At 28.6% G+C, this 20917-nt stretch overlaps 3 protein-coding genes across 9 annotated transcripts; 2 read left to right on the top strand and 1 right to left on the bottom strand.

Annotated features, from left to right (window-relative positions):
* Positions 1 to 724: 724 nt before the first annotated feature.
* Positions 725 to 3034, top strand: Rnmt (RNA guanine-7 methyltransferase). The gene is made up of 8 exons (XM_076618095.1): positions 725 to 742; positions 815 to 1119; positions 1201 to 1393; positions 1463 to 1707; positions 1843 to 2024; positions 2098 to 2307; positions 2384 to 2598; positions 2676 to 3034. The coding sequence occupies exons 2-8, from the start codon at positions 886 to 888 to the stop codon at positions 2729 to 2731; spliced, it is 1335 nt and encodes a 444-aa protein (XP_076474210.1). The 5' UTR covers positions 725 to 742; positions 815 to 885; the 3' UTR covers positions 2732 to 3034.
* Positions 3035 to 3701: 667 nt separating this feature from the next.
* Top1 (DNA topoisomerase 1) lies at positions 3702 to 12097 on the top strand. Of its 3 annotated transcripts, none has more exons than XM_033334041.2 (12): positions 3702 to 3840; positions 4112 to 4157; positions 4709 to 5102; positions 5173 to 5486; positions 5566 to 5714; positions 5805 to 6011; positions 6085 to 6249; positions 6978 to 7069; positions 7375 to 8348; positions 8435 to 8885; positions 8969 to 9118; positions 9200 to 12097. In XM_033334041.2, the coding sequence occupies exons 1-12, from the start codon at positions 3799 to 3801 to the stop codon at positions 9300 to 9302; spliced, it is 3087 nt and encodes a 1028-aa protein (XP_033189932.1). In that variant the 5' UTR covers positions 3702 to 3798; the 3' UTR covers positions 9303 to 12097. The 3 variants fall into 3 exon arrangements, with proteins under 3 accessions (XP_033189932.1, XP_076474205.1, XP_076474206.1); XM_076618090.1 differs by having other exon boundaries at positions 5161 to 5486; XM_076618091.1 differs by lacking the exons at positions 3702 to 3840; positions 4112 to 4157; positions 4709 to 5102; ... (3 more) ...; positions 6085 to 6249; positions 6978 to 7069 and adding an exon at positions 7157 to 7304.
* mxt (Eukaryotic translation initiation factor mextil) lies at positions 11663 to 19107 on the bottom strand. Of its 5 annotated transcripts, none has more exons than XM_033334053.2 (11): positions 18973 to 19107; positions 17820 to 17938; positions 17515 to 17655; positions 17258 to 17427; positions 16981 to 17176; positions 16639 to 16710; positions 15671 to 15731; positions 15297 to 15585; positions 14965 to 15217; positions 14773 to 14894; positions 11663 to 13417 (listed from the first exon to the last, which is right to left on the bottom strand). In XM_033334053.2, the coding sequence occupies exons 2-11, from the start codon at positions 17926 to 17928 to the stop codon at positions 13313 to 13315; spliced, it is 1518 nt and encodes a 505-aa protein (XP_033189944.1). In that variant the 5' UTR covers positions 17929 to 17938; positions 18973 to 19107; the 3' UTR covers positions 11663 to 13312. The 5 variants fall into 5 exon arrangements, with proteins under 5 accessions (XP_033189944.1, XP_033189946.1, XP_033189945.1 ...); XM_033334055.2 differs by lacking the exon at positions 18973 to 19107 and adding an exon at positions 18517 to 18653; XM_033334054.2 differs by lacking the exon at positions 18973 to 19107 and adding an exon at positions 18438 to 18578.
* Positions 19108 to 20917: the final 1810 nt, after the last annotated feature.

Here is a 20917-nt window from a genome sequence, read left to right as displayed (position 1 = left end):
GAAAGCAAGTGCATACTTGGCAGCACTGTGGTAAATAAAGTTATCAATAAAATTTCATTAAAATTTATATAAATTTATATACGTGGATAATAAATACATGTTCTTTACTTGACTACTATTCTTTTACATAATATAATTCAAAACAAAAGAAGGAACATTACATATTTATAAGGTGCATACATTTATAAAAAAACAAAATCAAATATGTAAGATATAAATAATACAGATTGTTTAATATTATTTAATTGAAAAAGGTGCTTTGTATAATTCAATGCTTAATTTAAAATAAAGAAATCTTTCAAATTATTACTTAAGAGTAAAAATATAATTTCTGTTTTGAAAGAAATGAGGCTTATCTGTTTATATGTTCATATTATTCTATGTATGTCTATTTGTTAATAAATTCTGTATTTTAAATTACTAAATATACATTGTTACTTCAGTTACTATGTTGCGTATTTGTTTGGGGAATTTAGGCTTGGACCGTGGAGCTCTAAAGCCATAGGGATATAAAGATAGAATGCGTGAGCGAACTGAAAAATGGCTAAAAAAGCTATTTAGAAATAGAAAGAAAACACTGCATAAAGGCCTTTATAACTTGTAGGGTATTTTTGTGAAATACGAATAACGTTGTCAGCATTGATAACTCCGATCCTGATTTTACTGAAAATAGATGCAGAGTAGACGTAAAAGAATTGTTAGCACTGTAAGTGCTATGCGTATATAGTTTTTTTTACAAATGGTTTGTTTTTACTTAAACATATTTGATACTAATGATTTATTTACATGTGTACATAATATAATATTTATTAAGAAACGGAAATATCTATTGAGAAAACAGTAGAATAAGATTTAATAATTGGACGAGATCTCATTTACTTGGATATGTCCGCACCTGAAGTAATGAATAAAGCCAAAGAAAAGCAAGATGAGATATTATCAGAAAAAGACAATGAAAAAACAATACCTACAATAAAATCACAGACGTTCTCTAGGGAAAGAAAAAGAAAGATTGAAGTAAATGATAAAAGTCATACACAAATTAAATACTCTCAAACTAAGGAACATTGTTCAGATGCAAATTCACCTAAGCGAATAGGATATGATGCCGAACAAAATGTATATATAATTATTATATTACACATTTTTGAAACATTTTATTTATTTGTTAAATCAGTTTCTTTTATCTGTATATCATAGGTTAATAATACTTCAGCAGATTTAACTACTAGTAACAGTGAGAAAACAAAAGAATCATCAAGCAAGGAAGAACACATTGAAAATTCATTATTAGTAGTACAACATTATAATTCGGTACTAAATAAAGATAGAAATAAAAGCAGAATTTTGTATATGAGAAATTTTAACAATTGGATTAAAAGCATGCTTATATGTAAGATACTAATTTATATATGAAATAATACTTTTGTGTGCAACAATTTTGATTAAAAATCATTTACAGTGGAATTTATTAATAAAACTCCAACTAATGCCCGTTTAAAAGTGCTGGATATGTGCTGTGGTAAAGGAGGAGATCTATTTAAATGGGAAAAAATGAATGCAGCACATTTGATCTGTACCGATTTGGCTGATGTAACCATGCAACAATGTCAGGATCGATATAAACAGATGTCAAAAAGATATTCTCAAGAAAGAAGATATTTTCCTATATTCTCAGCAGAATTCATAACAGCTGATTGTACAAAGGTATTTGTTTTTACTTTTCCATGAGTTTGTAGAAGAATATTGAACAAATAATTGACAAAATGTAATTGGTCTGAAATTTGTATCATTACTATTTATGTTAGCAATGGAAAAATCAGTGATAAAAAATGATTTCAGGTTCAATTGAGAACAAAATTTAAAGATCCTAGTATATCACTTGACTTGGTTAGTTGTCAATTTGCATTCCATTATTGTTTTGAGTCACTACAACAAGCAGAATGTATGTTTAGAAATGCAAGTGAATGTTTAAAACCAGGAGGTTATTTTATTGGAACTATCCCAAATGCATATGATTTAGTGTAAGTTCATCTTTTAATATGTGGAAAACTTTTAGCTAAAGTTATACAAAAATTAAATGCTTGTTTTAATCAGTTCTAGATGGCAGAAGTGCGATGGTGATAGCTTTGGAAATGACATTTATAGTGTAGAATTTTTTTGTGACAAAACAAAACCACCTCTTTTTGGTGCTAAATATCATTTTCAATTAGAAGGTGTTGTTAATTGTCCAGAATTTCTTGTCTATTTACCTGTATTTCGTAAACTAGCTTCAAAGTTTGATTTAAATTTAGTACTATTTGAAAGGTAAAAAGAATTTAATAACTATACTTACTGTATATCTATCATATTTATAAATAATGAAAATTTTGCTTAATTATAGATTTGACAACTTTTATGAACGCATGAAAGATGGAGATAAAGGTAGAATGTTACTTAGTAAAATACAAAGTTTAGAAACTTATCCACCTCGACGCGAAGTACGGCTTACTGGTAACCCTGACAAAGATTATCAACATGCTAAAGAATATTGCTCGCAAAAGACTTCGACTCGCTGTGAGATTGGGACTTTATCTCAAACAGAATGGGAAGTTACTTGTTAGTAGAAAATCAGTATAATTTGATAATTAATTACGTTTGTTAATTTTATTGTAATAACATTAATTTTGTTTTAGCATTATATGCAGTATTTTCTTTTGAAAAAATGAAACCTGGCTGGAAGCAACATTAGAATATGTAAAATTATAAAAATTAGGAGCCATAAGATGTTAAATTTTTAATTTAAAATTAAGCACTGACAGTATATTGTACGAACTAGTCTGTTGCTATAGAAATACACACGTATGTCAATACAGTATATATACATGTAGTTAATTGATATTCTAAATAACTTGATCCAATGTGTTCAACAATATATCACTCCAAGATAAATGTATACAGTATACTTTTATGTACTTGATTATGAATTATGGATTTGATTGTTTTTTATATAAACAAAATTAATAAATTTAATATGAATAATATGATTTAAGAAGATGGTGTGAACTTTTTTACCAATTTTGCTACATTTTATAAAAATAAACTCGTTAAATTTGGACATAAAATAAGCCTTGTTAACCTCTATATAATATTATGCCATTAATTACAAGTACATGTAAGTTTCCTTACATAAGCCATAGACATAAAATGCGAATTAACAGAACTATAAAAGGTTAATATTATAAAAATCATATCACACAATAGCCTAGATCTTTGTATATTCCTTTGAATTACTGATGAAATTTTAAGAAATTAACAATAAATAATTTTTTAATGTGATATATTTCCTATGTTATGAATTTCGATATATATTCGATTATATGTCACGAACATCTCCACTTAAAATTGAAGTTTGTAGCAACGGTTGGATAAAAATTAGATATTTCTTTTCAAAATTAAAGCGATTTTCATCGATAGGAAAACGCAATTGATACATTAACAACTATTCTCATGTGATTTATTTATAAAATTGTTAGCGTTATGTTCATAACCAAGCATTATTGTAAGAGAACGACTGAATAGGCAGGTACGAACTGCGGTGGAAGGGATTGTATTGGGGATCGAAGAGGCGGAGCAAAGAAGCGCATGCGCAGTTAGATATTTTTGATACTTTGACTGGGTCTCCTCTCTAAGCGTAGGCTCGGCTGCAGTCTCACGCGAAGTGTATAGTCGGATAGTGGTGTGTGTGCCCCCAGTCTTCTTCTCTCGCTTCTGTTAGCCCTTGCGTCGCTAAAGTCTATCAGTGCGTTTGTACGAGAAATGGAGCTCGAGCAACCGACAACGCAGTCGAATTCCGACTCAGTAAGTGACTATTTAATATCTGTTTGCTTCACTGCGTTTACCTACGTGTACAGTTTTTTAGTATTTTGTCTTATATTACGGCTTTTCTCTTGTACGTACGGCATAGTCGTGGATGCAAAATTTTTCTAAGTCCCAAAATGGCGTCTGCGACTAAGTCCTACCTGGCTCGCTTCACACTGCCAGACGTTAAGTCCAACGGAGGAGTAGATAGTTATATACCGTGCTACGATCTTATTAAGATGATATTTATATGTGAATTTTATTGTTTCAGGAAAAAAAGATCAAGGAAAATAGCAATGTGACTGGAAATCATAATGGTAAGTGGTTTATTCGTACAGTTTTAACGTATGTAATCTGACATAGCTGAAATCAGAACTTTATAGCAGCAAATGTTAAGTTCAACGCAACGACCAAAGAGTTAAGGCTGCCAACGACCCGACCGGTCTGACACGTGTTTCGACTCTGACGAAGCGTCCGAACTACTTATGACTTCCTGCAATTCAAACTTAGTTTTATTATTTTAGTTGGCACTTGTTCACGCTCTGTATTACGAGAATTTAGAATTTCAATTTTTTAAAGTAAAAATTATGGAATGTTTCTTAATTTGCTTCTTTTAACTAAATGAATACAATACATTCTAAATTATTTCTGCATTTCACATTTAGTTAAATATTTCGAAATATAGCCGTAATAAATTTAATCGAGGAATACAAATAATTTTTTTTTATATTTTAGTAATTATGCAATTTTATTTAAATAATTACATGCAAAATGATTTATTTTTTCAATAAAAAGATCTTGAAATACAATTGATATTATATATATTTATGTGTGTGTATATATATATATATTATATGTATATTTCTAGATGCTCATATAAATGGCATGTCAAATGGATTTGACAAAAAAAGAGAACACAAATCCGAACATAGGGATAAGGATAAAGAACGATCTCATAAATCAGATCATAAAGACAAAGAGAGAAGTAAAGAGAAGGATAGAAATCATAAAAGTGATCACAGGGAAAAGGAAAAAGATAGACATAAACATAGTTCTAGTTCTATTAAAGAAAAAGATAAACATGATAGTAGCAGTAGTAACAAAGATAAAGATAAGGATAGAAAGAGTAACTCATCATCTAGCAAGGATAAAGAACACAAAAGTAGTAGTTCTTCAAGCAAAGAAAGAGAAAAGGATAAAAGCAAAGATAAAGAACATTATCACAGATCTAGCTCTAGTTCAAGTTCCAAGGATAAAGACAGGTATATTTAATATAATTTTGTACTTAATCACACATAGTTTTATGTTCATATACAACAGATTATGTTGCAGACATCACAGTAGTTCCAAGGATAAAGAAAGCAAAGAGAAAGACAGAGAAAAAAGTAAGGATAAGGACAAATACAAACACAGTATAAGTTCAAGTTCTCGTGACAAAGATAAGGATAAAAATGTCTCTAAGGATAAAGAAAAGGAGAGAAAACATTCATTAGAAAAGGACAAGGAAAGACATTCCACATCTCATGCAAATGACAAAGAAAAGCATCGCTCTTCTGAAAAAGATAAAGATAAACATAATTTATCCAGTAAAGATAAACATCGCCATGATAAAGAAAAAGATCGACATCGTCATGAGAAAGAAAAATGTAAGTTATAACATAAGGTATACAACAAAGTTATGAACGAAGAATGAACTTGTTAATTTTTATTTTATCTAATTTATAGCAAAACATAGAGAAGATAAAGATAAGAAAGAGAAGGAGAAGGAAGAAATTAAAGTAAAAGAAGAAGTAATGGATGTAAAACCTAATCACATAGGAAATGAAGTATTTCAGTTTGATGTTGGCCAAACCTTGAAGCATGAAGTGAAAGAAGTACATATATACTTTTTCTAATATATTTATTCTTATACTTGAAACAAATGAATTCGAATAATTAAATAAATTTAAAATAATAAATTACAGGAACCTATATCACAAATTGAACCTGAAGATGATGATGACAGCGGTGGAGAACAACCGTTATATATTAAAGAAGATGAGGATGACGAAGAAGCTATGAATGAAGAAGAAGGTAGTATGGATTCAACTGATGGAAACGACACAAGACTTTCAGATCTTCATAATACAACAATTAAAACTGAGGAAGAATCGGATGAAGACATGCCATTGGTAAGTCAAATTTATATTAAATTTTTATTATTTAAAAATTAGATATGTATATTATAATATAAAAATTATACAGAGTGCAAGGTCCATGGCTCCTACAAGTGTTAAAAGAAGTTTAGATTCAGAGGAAGAAGATGATGTCCCACTTTCAGCGCGTAAAAAGTCGAAGAAGAATGATACAAAAGCAAAGAAGAAAAAGCGAAAACATGAAGATGATGAAGATGAAGACGAAATTGAACAAGTACTGTGATTCTTTACATATATTCTTTATATTTATTAATGATGTTATAATCTTACTTAACAATTTCGCTACGGCGGTTCGGTCCGCTGTAGCGCCGCCACTGAACTGGACTCACGCCGAAAGTGTACATATTGTGGATGGACAGTTTATTTTGGAAGAAAAGGGACTTCTCTTTAAAACAATATACTCATAATTTTTACATAAAAGATATAAACTTATTTAATAGGTATAAAGAATCTGATTAGCAGTTGAAAATAATGAAAGAATAATATACAGTAATTAATAATTTAATTCAATATATGTTTTGAAACATGGAAACACACACAACCCAACATCATATTTTTGGTATTGATAACGAGATTCTTGTCTCTTAGAGTTTTTCGCACACACAACACATCTTTGTGATCTATGTTTTCCTGTAGCTTCATAAAGTGAAGTAAAATGTCTTCCATTGAGTCTTGATGGGTGATTTTTTCCGGGTGTAATAGGATGACAGGTTCTTTTCTGATATTTTTTTAAAATTTGATTTATTAATTGCAGTTGAAATTTTGTAATTGATATTGTTTTGTTGGTTTTCAATTTGTATAGACAATATAAATTCCTTAAGCATGTATCAATCATATGGAGTATATATTTTTTGTACCATTTTGTTGTACACGTCGCTGTGGGTCACATCATGCATATCTGATATATCTCACATTCGATTAACTATAAAATAAAATTTATAGAAACCAAAGAAGAAAGGTGCAAGAGCATCAAAGGGAGAAAATTCTAGCCCAAGGAAAAAGAAGCAAGAAGAAGAACAAGAAGTTTGGAAATGGTAAGGTTTCTTATGATTTGAGGAATTACAGCGTATAGATAAATGAGGTTATATCGTCCTAACCTTATTTTGTGTGTATGTGTGAATTTTCAGATGAAGCATAATATAGTAAAACATATACATATTTTTTAAAGCAAAATATGTTTAAAGTTATTACAAATATCAGAATAACGTCTTTGATAAATTTACATTGTTTTTATAGATGTAAATGTTTTACAAAATTGAAAATGCATAAGTATTTATTTATTTTAAGGTTAAATTTTTGAAGCACAATGAAATAAAACTAAATGAAAAAATTGTTATAGGTGGGAAGAAGAGAAGAAAAATGATGGGACAAAATGGACATTCTTGGAACATAAAGGACCAGTATTTGCACCTCCATATGAGCCACTTCCCCCTGATGTAAAATTTTATTACTGTGGAAAAGAAATGAAATTAAGTCAAGATGCAGAAGAAGTTGCAACTTTCTATGCACGCATGTTAGATCACGATTATACTACGAAGTCTGCATTTAATAATAACTTCTTCCATGATTGGAGAGAAGTGATGACTGAATCAGAGAGGGCTAAAATAAATGACTTGAGTAAGTGCAATTTTAAAGAAATGCATTCGTATTTTGTTCAAAAAAGCGAAGAGCGGAAAGCAATGACAAAAGAAGAAAAGCAGAAAATAAAAGAAACAAATGAACAAATACAAAAAGAATATGGTTTTTGCATTATTGATGGACATAAAGAAAAAATAGGTAATTTCAAGATTGAACCGCCTGGTTTATTCAGAGGTCGTGGTGAACACCCTAAAATGGGCAAATTGAAAAGAAGAGTTATGCCAGAAGATATTCTTATTAATTGTTCCAAAGATTCTAATATACCAAAGCCACCACCAGGCCATAAATGGAAGGAAGTTCGGCACGATCCTAACGTTACCTGGCTTGCATCTTGGACAGAGAATATTCAAGGACAAGTGAAATACGTTATGCTCAATCCATCAAGCAAACTTAAAGGAGAAAAAGATTGGCAGAAATATGAGACTGCTAGAAAATTAGCACAATTAATAGATAAAATTCGTGCTGAATATAGGGAAGATTGGAAAAGTAAGGAGATGCGTATAAGACAAAGAGCTGTTGCATTATATTTTATAGACAAATTAGCTCTCAGAGCTGGTAACGAGAAAGATGAAGATCAAGCAGATACTGTAGGTTGTTGTTCTTTACGAGTAGAACACATTACATTACATGAGCAAAAGGATGGAAAGGAGTATGTAGTTGTATTTGACTTCTTAGGTATGCTGAATTTTTTGCTCATAAATTAGATAAAGATGGCATTTTTTAGTATAATATTTGTATATATGTTTTTATTGTATTTATAGGTAAAGATTCTATAAGGTATTACAATGAAGTGCCAGTAGAAAAAAGGGTATTTAAAAATTTACAGCTTTTTATGGAAAATAAATCACCAAGTGATGATTTATTTGATCGTCTTAATACAACCGTTATGAATAAACATTTAAATGAATTGATGGAAGGTCTCACTGCTAAGGTCTTTAGGACATATAATGCTTCATGGACATTGCAGCAGCAATTAGATAAATTGACAAATCCTGATGATACAGAAGCAGAAAAGATTTTATCATATAATAGAGCAAATCGAGCTGTTGCAATATTGTGTAATCATCAACGTTCAGTGCCTAAAACCCATGCAAAATCTATGGAAAACCTTAAGGCAAAAATAGAAGCTAAGAAGCAAGCTATAAGTGAAGCAGAACATGCTGTAAAGGAAGCCAAACGTGATGCAAAGCATGGATCTGTTAAGGAAAAAGTGTACGTATTGGTTAATTATTAAAAATTAAGTAGTATTAAGTTTAAATAGTATTAAGTAATTTATTGTGTATTTATTATTATAGCGTATATGAAAAGAAGAAGAAGGCTCTTGATAGATTAAAAGAGCAACTGACAAAATTGGAGGTTCAAGCAACAGACAAAGAGGAAAATAAAGAAATTGCTCTAGGCACCTCCAAGTTGAATTATTTGGATCCTAGAATTACAGTTGCATGGTAACTTTGATTCTTTTTTTATTTTATATTAAATATTATAATCATAAGCACAATATTACTTTTTATTTTTATATTATTTAGGTGTAAGAAACATAATGTCCCTATTGAGAAGATTTATAATAAGACTCAGAGGGATAAGTTCAGATGGGCAATAGACATGGCAGGACCAGATTATGTATTTTAACCCCATAGAAGATTGATTATTACGAAAAATAACTCCCACTGATTGTATTTAGTGAAATTTTCGTTAAAATTATTGAAGGAAAAAGTAATGGTATAATTTTCTATATTTACAAAAAATAAATGTGAAAATGCGAAGACATATTTTGTATAGAACACTACGTTAAATTTCGGTAAAGACTTTATATTCAGTATGTAATAAACACATACTTGTAATCTAGAATTGATCGCTTAGCAATCATCGCGTAAAAATTTTAGCGGTCGCATTTGCATATAGACGTTTAATTGATCTTATAAATATTAGAAACTAAAATTGAATAGTTTGACGAAAATTTAAATTCGTGTTAGGTAGAAATTTGTAATATTTGTGAATTAAAAAAGCAAAATTTGTGCAAGTGATCTAAATTTAGAGAATATAGCTCAAAGTTACTTCAGTAAAACAAGAATTTTACAGTCTCTAAATTTAGAAGTGCACAATAAACATTGGTTGCTGCATTGTACATAGGACTATGAAAACTTTGCCAGCCAAGTAAGAAAGAGGTATGTGTATTAGATCTAAAAAAAATGTGACTGCCGAATGAGCAGCTAATTTTTATATTCCTTTAATTTGTCTTTTCTCATAAGTGTATAATGTCATTAATGGAATGTTAATTAAAGTTAGAGTCGCGCGCTCTACATAAATTTTTTAGTATAAAATTTATCAAATCGAAATTGTGGTTAGCCAATTTGATTGAAATATAGCGTCTCGAAAGATAATTATAACATATTAATGTATTTAAAAAATAGATTATTGCTTTTAGCGATTTATGCTTTATAAAAGAAATGTTTAGTCTATAATAAATGTGAACACAGTGTATCTTTAACATTTTTTTAATATTCGTACACATAAAAACCTTGTGATCACCATGATATAGAATATTGTAAAAAAAAAATACTTCAATATGTTACAAATTAGTTATCATATTTATAGCCATAGTTGAATTTTGTTTACTGTTTAATAGCAAGATACTCAAATTTATTGCAATATTTTTCAAAATCCTTTCCTAATATATACCTGTAAATCATTTGTACAAGATATTCTAAATTTGAAGAATGTCTTTGTTTATGTGACTCATGGGACTCAAATTATATATTAATATTTGAGAGTATGTGTGTGTGAAACACCTTATTTTAATCTGTTATAAGTAAATCATGTTTAGAATAGATTATTCACTTATTTATCTTGGAATATGAATCAGAGACGAGTAATTTTTTCAGTAGCTTAGGATATATTCACATTAGTTAGATTGTAGACTTTATAATAAATATGTTATTTCCATCATAAAAATATTCATTCATCTTGCTAAATTGAATATTAATTACTCGTCACTGACATAATATTCCCATATCATTGTGTTGTATGCATATGAACACATACAATTTTTTACACTCATATATAAATATATATATTTAAGGAAGCTGCAATTATAAAATTATACAAATATGTAATTAGGATGGTGGTTCTTTATAACTTTTGTATTAAAACATTACGTTAATAACAATCACAAGTTAGTTCATTTTATTTAAAACTATAGAATGTATACTAATGTGTTTTAAGAAATGTTGTAAAGTTATTAAAGGCCACTATTCTCATAAAACTGCCAATTATTGTATGAAGAGTCGCATAATTTAATCGTCTGTTATGCTACAAACTAGTTTTTGATATATAAGTAAGTTTGGTCATGTTCTAATCTCATTAATAATTTAAAATGAATGTTTCATTCATTTCAAACATTTTACTGTCTAAAGTAGTAAACTCTTATAATATTTATCTTTTTATATTATTGTCTTTTTCCAAATATTCATGATTATAAACATTTCTGAAGATAAAACTAGTACAGTATATCAGACTACATTAACTTATACGATGATCAAGTAGACTGAATTTAAGATATATATGTGCGTATATGTCACATTACTCTTAATTTACTTTATTAAAGTCATTTACGATATAGAAATTAGTAACTAATTAACATGACATAATGAAATACAATCAGTACATAGGCCTCTAATATCAAATGTTTTATGCACATAACATCAGATATAACATTTTTAACTTTTACAAGTGAGAAGTAAAAATACAATCGATATCTAGTACAATGAAGTGTACACAAATTAAGGTGTATGTATATTTCGGACATTATCATTTCTATACGATACTGGAATAATAAAACTTATAGTGCAAAAAGATAAATTGATTTATTTACATAATAACTAAATGTTCACATACTTACTATTAATAGAATCCAATGATTCAAAATACATCGCATCCAGTTATAGGTGTGCTTTGTTTTAAAGTAAAAAAAAAGTATAACCCGACGATACTTTACTTTTATTGGTTTATTATTAAAGAGCAAGGTACAATAATATACTATTATATTACTGCAGTTAGTGTTTATAGTAATAAATTATTAATAATTTAAATCAAATAATTGTGTAAATTTGTAATAAATATTAAAAGATGTAAAAACATACAAACATAACGTTTCGTGTGCGTGCAACATAATTTAGTCCCAGATCAAATAAATATTAAATATTCTCCTAATATTTCAAGCCAGAAAATAAAATACAGAAATTACATATTTTACATGTTCAAATAATTCATATGTCAAAAGATACGTAATGCGTAATTTCAAAAATAATCAAAGAAACTTAACAATATATTTGTAATTTATATTCTGGCTAATGAAACATTTACAATACATAATATAATCTTTAACTGAAAGGAGAGAAGTAATACCATAACAAAAAAAAAAATAACTTATTGAAATACAATTTTATATCTAATAAAAAATAAACTTGAATTAATTATAATACAAAATTTGTTATGCAGCATTGAATATTAATCCTTATTATTAATTATACGGAAATCGATATAGAAGCAAAAAACTTGTTTTTATCTCTCCATATAATTGATAATATATATTACACAGTATCATGGTTTTAGTATATAAAATATAAAATCTTGATTTAAGATTAAATGAAATCATTTTTTTTTCTTTTTTTTTGGCTATTATGTCACAGCAGAGTAATTACCAAAATAGTAGTTCCTACTTTAAAAAGGTAGACTAGACTATGTTAAATCACTATTTTGTTACAGTTGTTATATGTAACAAAATATATATTATGCATCAAAAATTGAAGCATTTTTTGAATGCTTACATAAATTGCATTCTACAATGTTAAATTTAATTTTATTTACAGTTCCAATCAACAATCATTTGTTAGTAATATTATTCTCTTTTTTTCAATTAACAATTTTCCTTCGTTAATTTAAATTCAAAACTATTAATGGAAATGCTATTTTTTAACTTGACAATATTCAATAATTATGAATTGCATAAGTTATGTTTTATGAGTACCGTAATTTGATCTATATGTCATACTAAAAATATAAAAATCGTTTATTGTCTTTCATAAGTGTTTATATGAAGTATTCCAATACTAATAGTAGTAGTGGTAGTAGTGATAGTAATAATAATAGGAGCAATAGCAGCAGTAGTAGTAATGATAATAAAGATATTGAAATTTCTTTGATCTACTACGAAATATAAAACAGTACATGGATTGTAAAATAAACTAAAAATATTGTTGCAAGACACGTTCGATTAATTAGAAATAGACAACATTTTTTTTAAATGAATTCCACAAATTTGCTGCATATAAATGTAATATCAGAAAGCATAAATGCTTATTAAAATATTACAATATTAAATTATTTTGAAAACAATTTAGATTTAAACACGCATAACATTTTTAAATATTAGCGGATATCTCGATATTCATACTAGTCATTTTGTATTGCTACAATTAAGTTCGGCAATACATATTATGTTACTCATATAATACCTATTCCTTCATGTCAGAACATTATACCAGTTTACTTTTAAAAATTTATCACAATACATCGAGATAAACATCGATGTAAATTAATACATACAATTTCATGGTGATTATACAATTTTGCAATCCCTTTCATTCTGGATCAGTTTCTCCTTCTCCGATCGTCAATACTGTAACAAGACCAGCAGCTGCCACCTTAGCTTTATATGTCTCCGGTTCGAACCAGCGAATCGGTTCCTGTTAAATAAAAATAAAGTTTAGTTGCATAATTGCTAATAACAAACTATATTGTAAGTAACTATTGTAGTTTCTACATTACCTGAATATGATGTTATAAGCAGCATGCTTTGAAATTGTAAAGCAAGTGTTAAGTGGTTTATGTAGATGCATGCCATTTTAGAGTAGTTACACAAACGTTTTTTAATATAATTTTGAAGTTGAACAAGAATTTATCACACATTTGTTATAATGTACGTATTACATGATTTTAAAAAATACAAAGTAAAAATTTATTATCTTAAAAATTCCATAAGTGTTATACAATAACATTCAGTATATAAGTCTTTTTATATAATGTAAAATTTAATAATTTTTTCACATAATATCATTAAAATAATAAAAATTGCAATAACGTTTTCTTAAATTCATTTAATATTAATCACTTAAATTTAATATGCATAGCATATTATGCAACTGTTAAACAAATCATAATATTTAAATAATGACGTATATGGGAAACTTGAGAGAATATAAAATTTACATACAATGTTTAACAAACATATAACACGACATATTTTCGTTTTTGATTTATATTAGTAATCAAAACCCTAATTCATTAAAAAAATAAATATTTTAGTAATAAAATAGAAGAATATGATTAAAAAAAGAACTTTATGTAATTATTTAACGATAGCATATATTATGAGTTTAATTTATTTAATGAAATAAACATATACCACTGCAATAATATTCAGTAATAAACATCAATATATTATTATAACTCAAGGGCAAATTATATTGCTTTCAATATAAAAAAAACCATTATAAGTAACATATAACAAGTTTTACATATAATCACATCTACATAATACTGTCAAAACAATTTTTTTGGTTGAAGCTATTAAATATCACAAAAATCATGTTTGTTCCAAACTTTTGGTTTAAATATATATATTGTATATGAATTAAAATATCAGCCTTGTAATTTAATATTTCCAATGGAAAAGAATATAAGCTAAGAAAAAAAAGAGCTTAGGAATCAATTCTAACTGATCAAAGTTAGAAATTTTTAGGAATTATGATACTTTCGTGAAAACTGCCTTCCACTAATGGAAAATATCTGTTCTTCTATGCTATTACTGATTCTAATAATGTAGTGAGATTTAATATCTAAGGACGAATATTCCAAAAGTGAAATAAGTAAAAATATAACAGTTATTTTAGCATCAGCACATTTCAATACGGGGAATAAACGTAACTCCAAAATAGTCAAATTAATTTCAAGGCGTTAATCTTGTATCATCTTGCAAGAAAAATTAGTAAATAACACTGTCGTACATCAGGTGATTAGCATTGGTATCACATTGATGTACCTTGCGAACAATGTTGGGACATTCCTTTTGAATACGAGCCCAATCTGCAGGCGGTCGTTTAGCATAAGGGCCTGTTGAACACAGCAACAAAAACTCGTATGTGAGTTCTCTAATTTCTGGAACTAAACAAAGTATTACCAAAGTATTATCTTTTGTAGTTGAAAGCTTTCAATAATCACTCAAAATAATTACCTCCCTGAGTTGATGAACTTGGTTCAGGTATAATAAAGGGTTTATAAGTTTCTTCACTTTCTGACGTCGCAGTACTATCCATATTTAATTCTCGGGCTACTTCGTTTGTATTATTTGGAGTTAACAATGTTTTTTGTGTACTGGAAGACGAAATCGAAAATGGAGACTCTTCTTCAAAATTGAAATATTCTATACCACTTGTGAAATTTTCAGAATCTCCCAAGAAATATTCATCTAAAACTAGTTTTGCAGTCTAACATACAAAGTAATTGTGTTAGAAACACATCAAATAAGATACTTAATTTATACCTTCAAAAAAGAAAGATTATTACCCTAACAAGATCGAGATTGCATCCTGTGATCTTTAAGGACTGGTTACCAACTGTAACTGTATATTTATATTCGCCAATACTGGCGTCGTTGGTGGAGAAGCTGTGGAGGAGCGAACTTCGTAAACGAGAGTTTTGTTGCTGATGTTGCAATCGATTACTTTCGTCCGACGCACTACTATTTAGTGAGGAGCTAGAACCACCCATGGCTCCTTTTTCTCCTCCACCTTGCTCCAATCTCACCGGCGATGCATTTCGTTGAATCGTATCTTTTATCAAATCCTTCGCGTAACTGACATAATAATGGATAAAAAGTAACTTAGATATTCCAAGTTTAACATAGAATAGTAAATAATTAAAATTAAAATTGAGCTCACTGTATCTTGTCCTCGGAAGTACCCGTGATTTGGACAAGTCGTTCTTTGGCTCCAGGGTTTACTACAAAAAAAGCAGTATGTCAAACATATTTTGTAATATCAATAAAATGTCAAATGTTTGTTATCAATTAAAATTTATTATGTAAGTCTCATTTGCATTGTGGTTAATGTGCAATTTGTCAATGCAAAATTATATATCAATAGATATCTATTAAATATAAATAATGTTCAAACACTCCAAAACAAATTATTTATGCATTAAAACATTAAAAAGTTTAACATTAATTATGTAAACATTTCCTGTAAAAAGAGATAAGATAAATTTTTAGATATGTTTAGAACTGTAAGCATTTATAAGCAGTAAACAAAATAGTATGAAATGCATAAAACACTGAATAACATTGTAGTAATAACATCAAATGTTATTCAACATTTTATACTTACTTATATGTGATTTAATAAGCTGCAAACAATATGCATACTAATGATAATAAAATGTGATAACAATCAAGACAGTCATACAGTAAAAAAAGATTTTGAGTAATCACACAATCGAATTTTCACAATATCATTAAATGATTAACATAATAACATATAAAGAAAAAATATTTCATGCAAATAAAGGTAAATGTAAGTTACAACATAAATTATATTCGTGAATGTACAAACATCACTTGCTGTCATAAATTTATTTTACAATGTTGTAAGAACAAAACCGATTTATTTATACATTTTATTACGAAAAGTTTTTCAATATATTTTACTAATTTTTTATATATGAATATATAGTAAATATTTAACAAAATATTTAATCATAAGAACAGAAAACTCCAATTTCTATTACTTTATAAAGTGGATTGATGTAATGGAAATATTAGGTATGTAAAGATATTAAAAAATATATAATTAGTTATTTTTGTAATGCGTGAACATGATGCTATTAAGCCATCTGCAAATTATTTGTTTACCTCGCTGGAAGGAGATGATTGTCTGGCTGAGCTCTTCGATCATGTGAACCCGCCGCCCTTTTATTCCCATCACTGTATTTTTGTGCAAATGATTTAGAAGTAGAAACATAATACTTACTACTTACAATAGATGTGAAAAACAGTATACAAAATATAAGATATATCAATAAACAGATCCAAAAATATAGTGCAACGGTAACTTAAAATTAAAATAAACCATTCAGAAATTAAAACAAGTAAGCCGTATTCTACATTATATTATGATGTTTTACATGTATGTATATTTCATCTACAATATACATATGATTAATATAATTTTAAAAAATTTTAAACTTCTCTTACCTTTACCAGAATCACTGTTACGTATAACAACTTCATCTTTACAGTAGTTTTTTCCAGGGATACGCGTAGGTTTAACAAATTTGCCACTATTTTTTATAACTTCACCAGGTCCTAAAATAGGTGCCACAGTAGGGGAAGTCATTGTTGCCATAGGAGATGACAATACATTTGTAGGTGTGTCAGGAATTGCTTCTGCCTATTAATGTCATTTAGACTTCTTTACAAATCATTCCATTTATAATAAGACATAATATAATAAAATATAAGGATGACATACATTATCTAAATGCGATAATTTCTGTGTATAATATACATCCATAGAATCTGTGTGACGCCATTGCTTGGCTCTTAATTCTATAAGTTCCAGCAGGTGAACCCTAGTCGTCAAATCTAACTTTTCGTCTTGACTTCCATTTCTGATCGCCACAAAAGCTCTGTCCAGCTGATCTATAAATTAAAAGAAAAAAAATTTAAATTATTAGTATCTTGACTTCACTCTATTTTTTATATTAAAAATATTATTTTAAGCTATACCTTTATAAATAGCTTCTAACTGAGGAGCACAAAGTTTTAAATGATTACACATTGTAATCACACTTATTTGCAGCGTTCGATCATGGAAGCCATTAGTTAGTTGCATAGCAACATTGTCGATTAAGGACACTATGTCCTCCACTGTAAAATATAATATTTTAATTTGATAAATTATAATAACCAAAATCAATAATTAAAACATTATAAAGGAAGTGAATAAGAGAATAAAACTTAATACGCATGTCTTAGGTATGTAATACAATAAGTGATAAATTATATAAGTATATTAATTAGCAATATATTACCAGTCGTAATCCGCCCATCGACGGTCGCGTGGCGTTGAGCAAGTTTAAGCGGCCGAGGTTTTTCGATTTTCTTGATGGTTCGAGCTCGATTTAGTTGTGTTGCGGCCATTCTCTATAATCTTAAACAAACAAACACAAAGAATAAAAAAGGACATTAAACAGAGCTACTAAGTAGATAAGGATTAAACACAATTTAATGAAATTAACCAATATAGCCTTTATTTCTTTCACATAATTAGAAAGCATAATTTTCAAACACTACCTTTAAGAAAGTAAAAATAAGTATAGAATTTTCTAGCCGATTTCTTTTCACACACTGTTGAAAGTCTTCCTAACGTGACGCTACTTCATAATGTAATAAAAGCAATTATTTGTATGATCAATATTTATACAGATGTTGCATTGTTTTGGCAACTTAATATCATTTTGAAATTAAAGAAGAGAAGGATATTTTATTATTTTAAGTTTAATCGTTTTGTAGAGCGTATTCTTCAAAATTTTCGATATGTAGTTCTGCGCCGCGGGTGATTTAAAAATAACTACGGAACAGAGTGTGGTTTATGTAGAAAATACTAAGCAATAGCAAAGAAAAAAAAATTGAATATTTAATGTACTAACGTGAATTTTAACAATATTTGCTACAGTTGTTGGAGTTGGTGCGAAAGTAGAGTAACTTTACAATAGTAAATTATTTTACCGTAGCCTACGTAGCGATAAAAATAATTTATGCGGTCTCCATGCGAGCGCCTTTAGTACTTTCGACATCTTGTAAGGCACGTTAGAAGAAGAGGGAAAATGTGCAAAGAACAAAGAGAGATAGTAAGCAAAAGAAAGGAGAAAACAAGAGTGGGGGAGGAAAAGTGGAAGGGAAGAGCAAGAAATAAAGGGGGGGGGAGGAGAAAAAATATAATGAATTATTTAAATTTTGCAAAGTACAAGACAAATAACATAAAGAAAATTCTTTATGTATACATCGAAATACTGAATTCTATTAAGGTAGGACATTAACATGAACTACCATTGCAAAATCCAAAATTATGAAAGCTAAGGCACATCACGTCGAAAAAAACACTTAACATTTAACATTAACCAAATTGTTATATTTAAAGAGCAGTATCTACAATTTAATTTTTGTAATTAAAAAGTCACTTACCACCACGTCGACCGTGCCACAGATCAACGACAGGCAGATCGTCTAAAAGAAATCGGTAAGATATGTCGACTGTCGTTGACATACGTTACGAAGGTATACTCAAGTGTCTTAAATTTACAACAGTGATACTAACATGTTATTTAAAATTCACTAGCAGAAGGAACTTAGTCGATGAAAGCACGGTTACATAAACAAGTCTCGACACTCTCTAGAGAAAAGCGCTCAAAATTTGAATCGTGAAAAATCAATATGGAAGACAACAAAGTTCTTGTTATTACAAGACAAACAAAGATGCATAGAATGCCTCTGTTTCTGTTTGAGGCATGCATAGCATGTCATACACGCACAGGACGAAAACCATTTTGCCTTCCATATTGATTTTTCTTGACTTAATCTTCGAACTATTTCTGCCATGCTTTCGCTTACTTTCAGTATGAGTATCGAGACCTGTTTATATGATCCCAGATGGAGGTTTTTGTGTTTTTAAAACTTTTACGTACAACTTCATACAATAGAAGAAGATAGCCAGGATACAAGGGACAGAAAGTGTCCTTGAACCGATTTTTATCATGCATCATTGTGATGCACCATTCGATAACTCACCAAAAGAAAACATCGTAAATCAATTTTCAGCGCTCTATCTTGACCAGAAGGATAGTTACAGAGTGAATTCGAATTATCTCTTTTTATCCTATTTTCCCAATTTAATGGCATGCAAAAATTCTGGATTATTATAGACACATTAGTGTCGAAGTGCAAGAAAATACTGAAAAATGTAGATTTCGCATAGCAGTTCAGAGCGATCACTGTTTTATTATTATGGTAACGACATGTTAGCACGACTATTATTCTCAACCTTAAAACTCAACCCAAGCCGACGATCTTTCGTGAACCATACATACTTAGTAGGTAATCACTGATCTTTTACCTGAAGAGACACATTACATCGGAGCAGGACAATAAAGTAATAAAGTAATAAAGTCTTAAGTTGAACTAAATAATGTGATTTAACTTGTGTTGTAATTTAAAGATAATGAAATGCAGGGGACACTGGTAAAATATTGTTTTTTTATTGAAAAGGCTATCAATACGCTTACTTATACCATTGAATATTAAAATATTGAAGTAAACAAAGAACGATACGAAAATTTTGAATTACAGAAAAATTACATATACTGTTATGTGAAATTAAAATTATTTGATGAACATGTTATACTTACCTAAGTGGAAAGATACGCTTCAATCACGAAACAACACTTTGAGTAGGTATAAGAATGGACCACGTAGGAGTTAGCATTGATGCTTAAAATATCATTGACAATTAAGAATTTTTCAGATAATGACAGGAATTTTCCAAGGGAAAGAATGGAATAAAAATTAAGCTAAAAGGTTTACATTCAGCAAATCCCTTAATTTTCCCAAATATTTTCACATGACAATTATAATTGAACATAAGATCGAAAACACTAGATGGAGGGTTGCTACATATAACAATAAGCCATTTTTACGGATGAATCCCTGATTCTTTAATAAAGCAATTACTTTTCAATTTGAAAAAGAATGATAGTTTTTCCCAATGTATTGTCTTCAGAATCCCTACATAAAAGAGGAGATCATAAATATGAAAATAATAATTTTCAAAAAAAAATGAATACCGTCCCTATCCATTTACTCAAAAACAGAAGATCTAATACTGATTTTATACATTTACATAATATATAAAATGTTAAAGAATATCCGTAACAGTAAAACAATACGTGGTCGAAGGATCGACGGAGTAAAATGTGTTCAAAAATTATTTGCATGGACATTTTATGATAAAATATTCCTAAAATACTTTTAGAACACTTTTTAATGAACTCCGTTTATTGTCGTGTAGCAAATAATAGAAAGAAAATCGATGTAATAACAGAAAAGTGGATCGCTATGACGCGCACGAATTCAC

Source organism: Bombus vancouverensis, chromosome 4, assembly GCF_051014615.1.
Source record: "Bombus vancouverensis nearcticus chromosome 4, iyBomVanc1_principal, whole genome shotgun sequence".
NCBI lineage: Eukaryota > Metazoa > Arthropoda > Insecta > Hymenoptera > Apidae > Bombus > Bombus vancouverensis.
The sequence above is the reverse complement of the archived record's forward strand: the minus strand, read 5'-3'. Positions and strand labels throughout refer to the sequence as shown.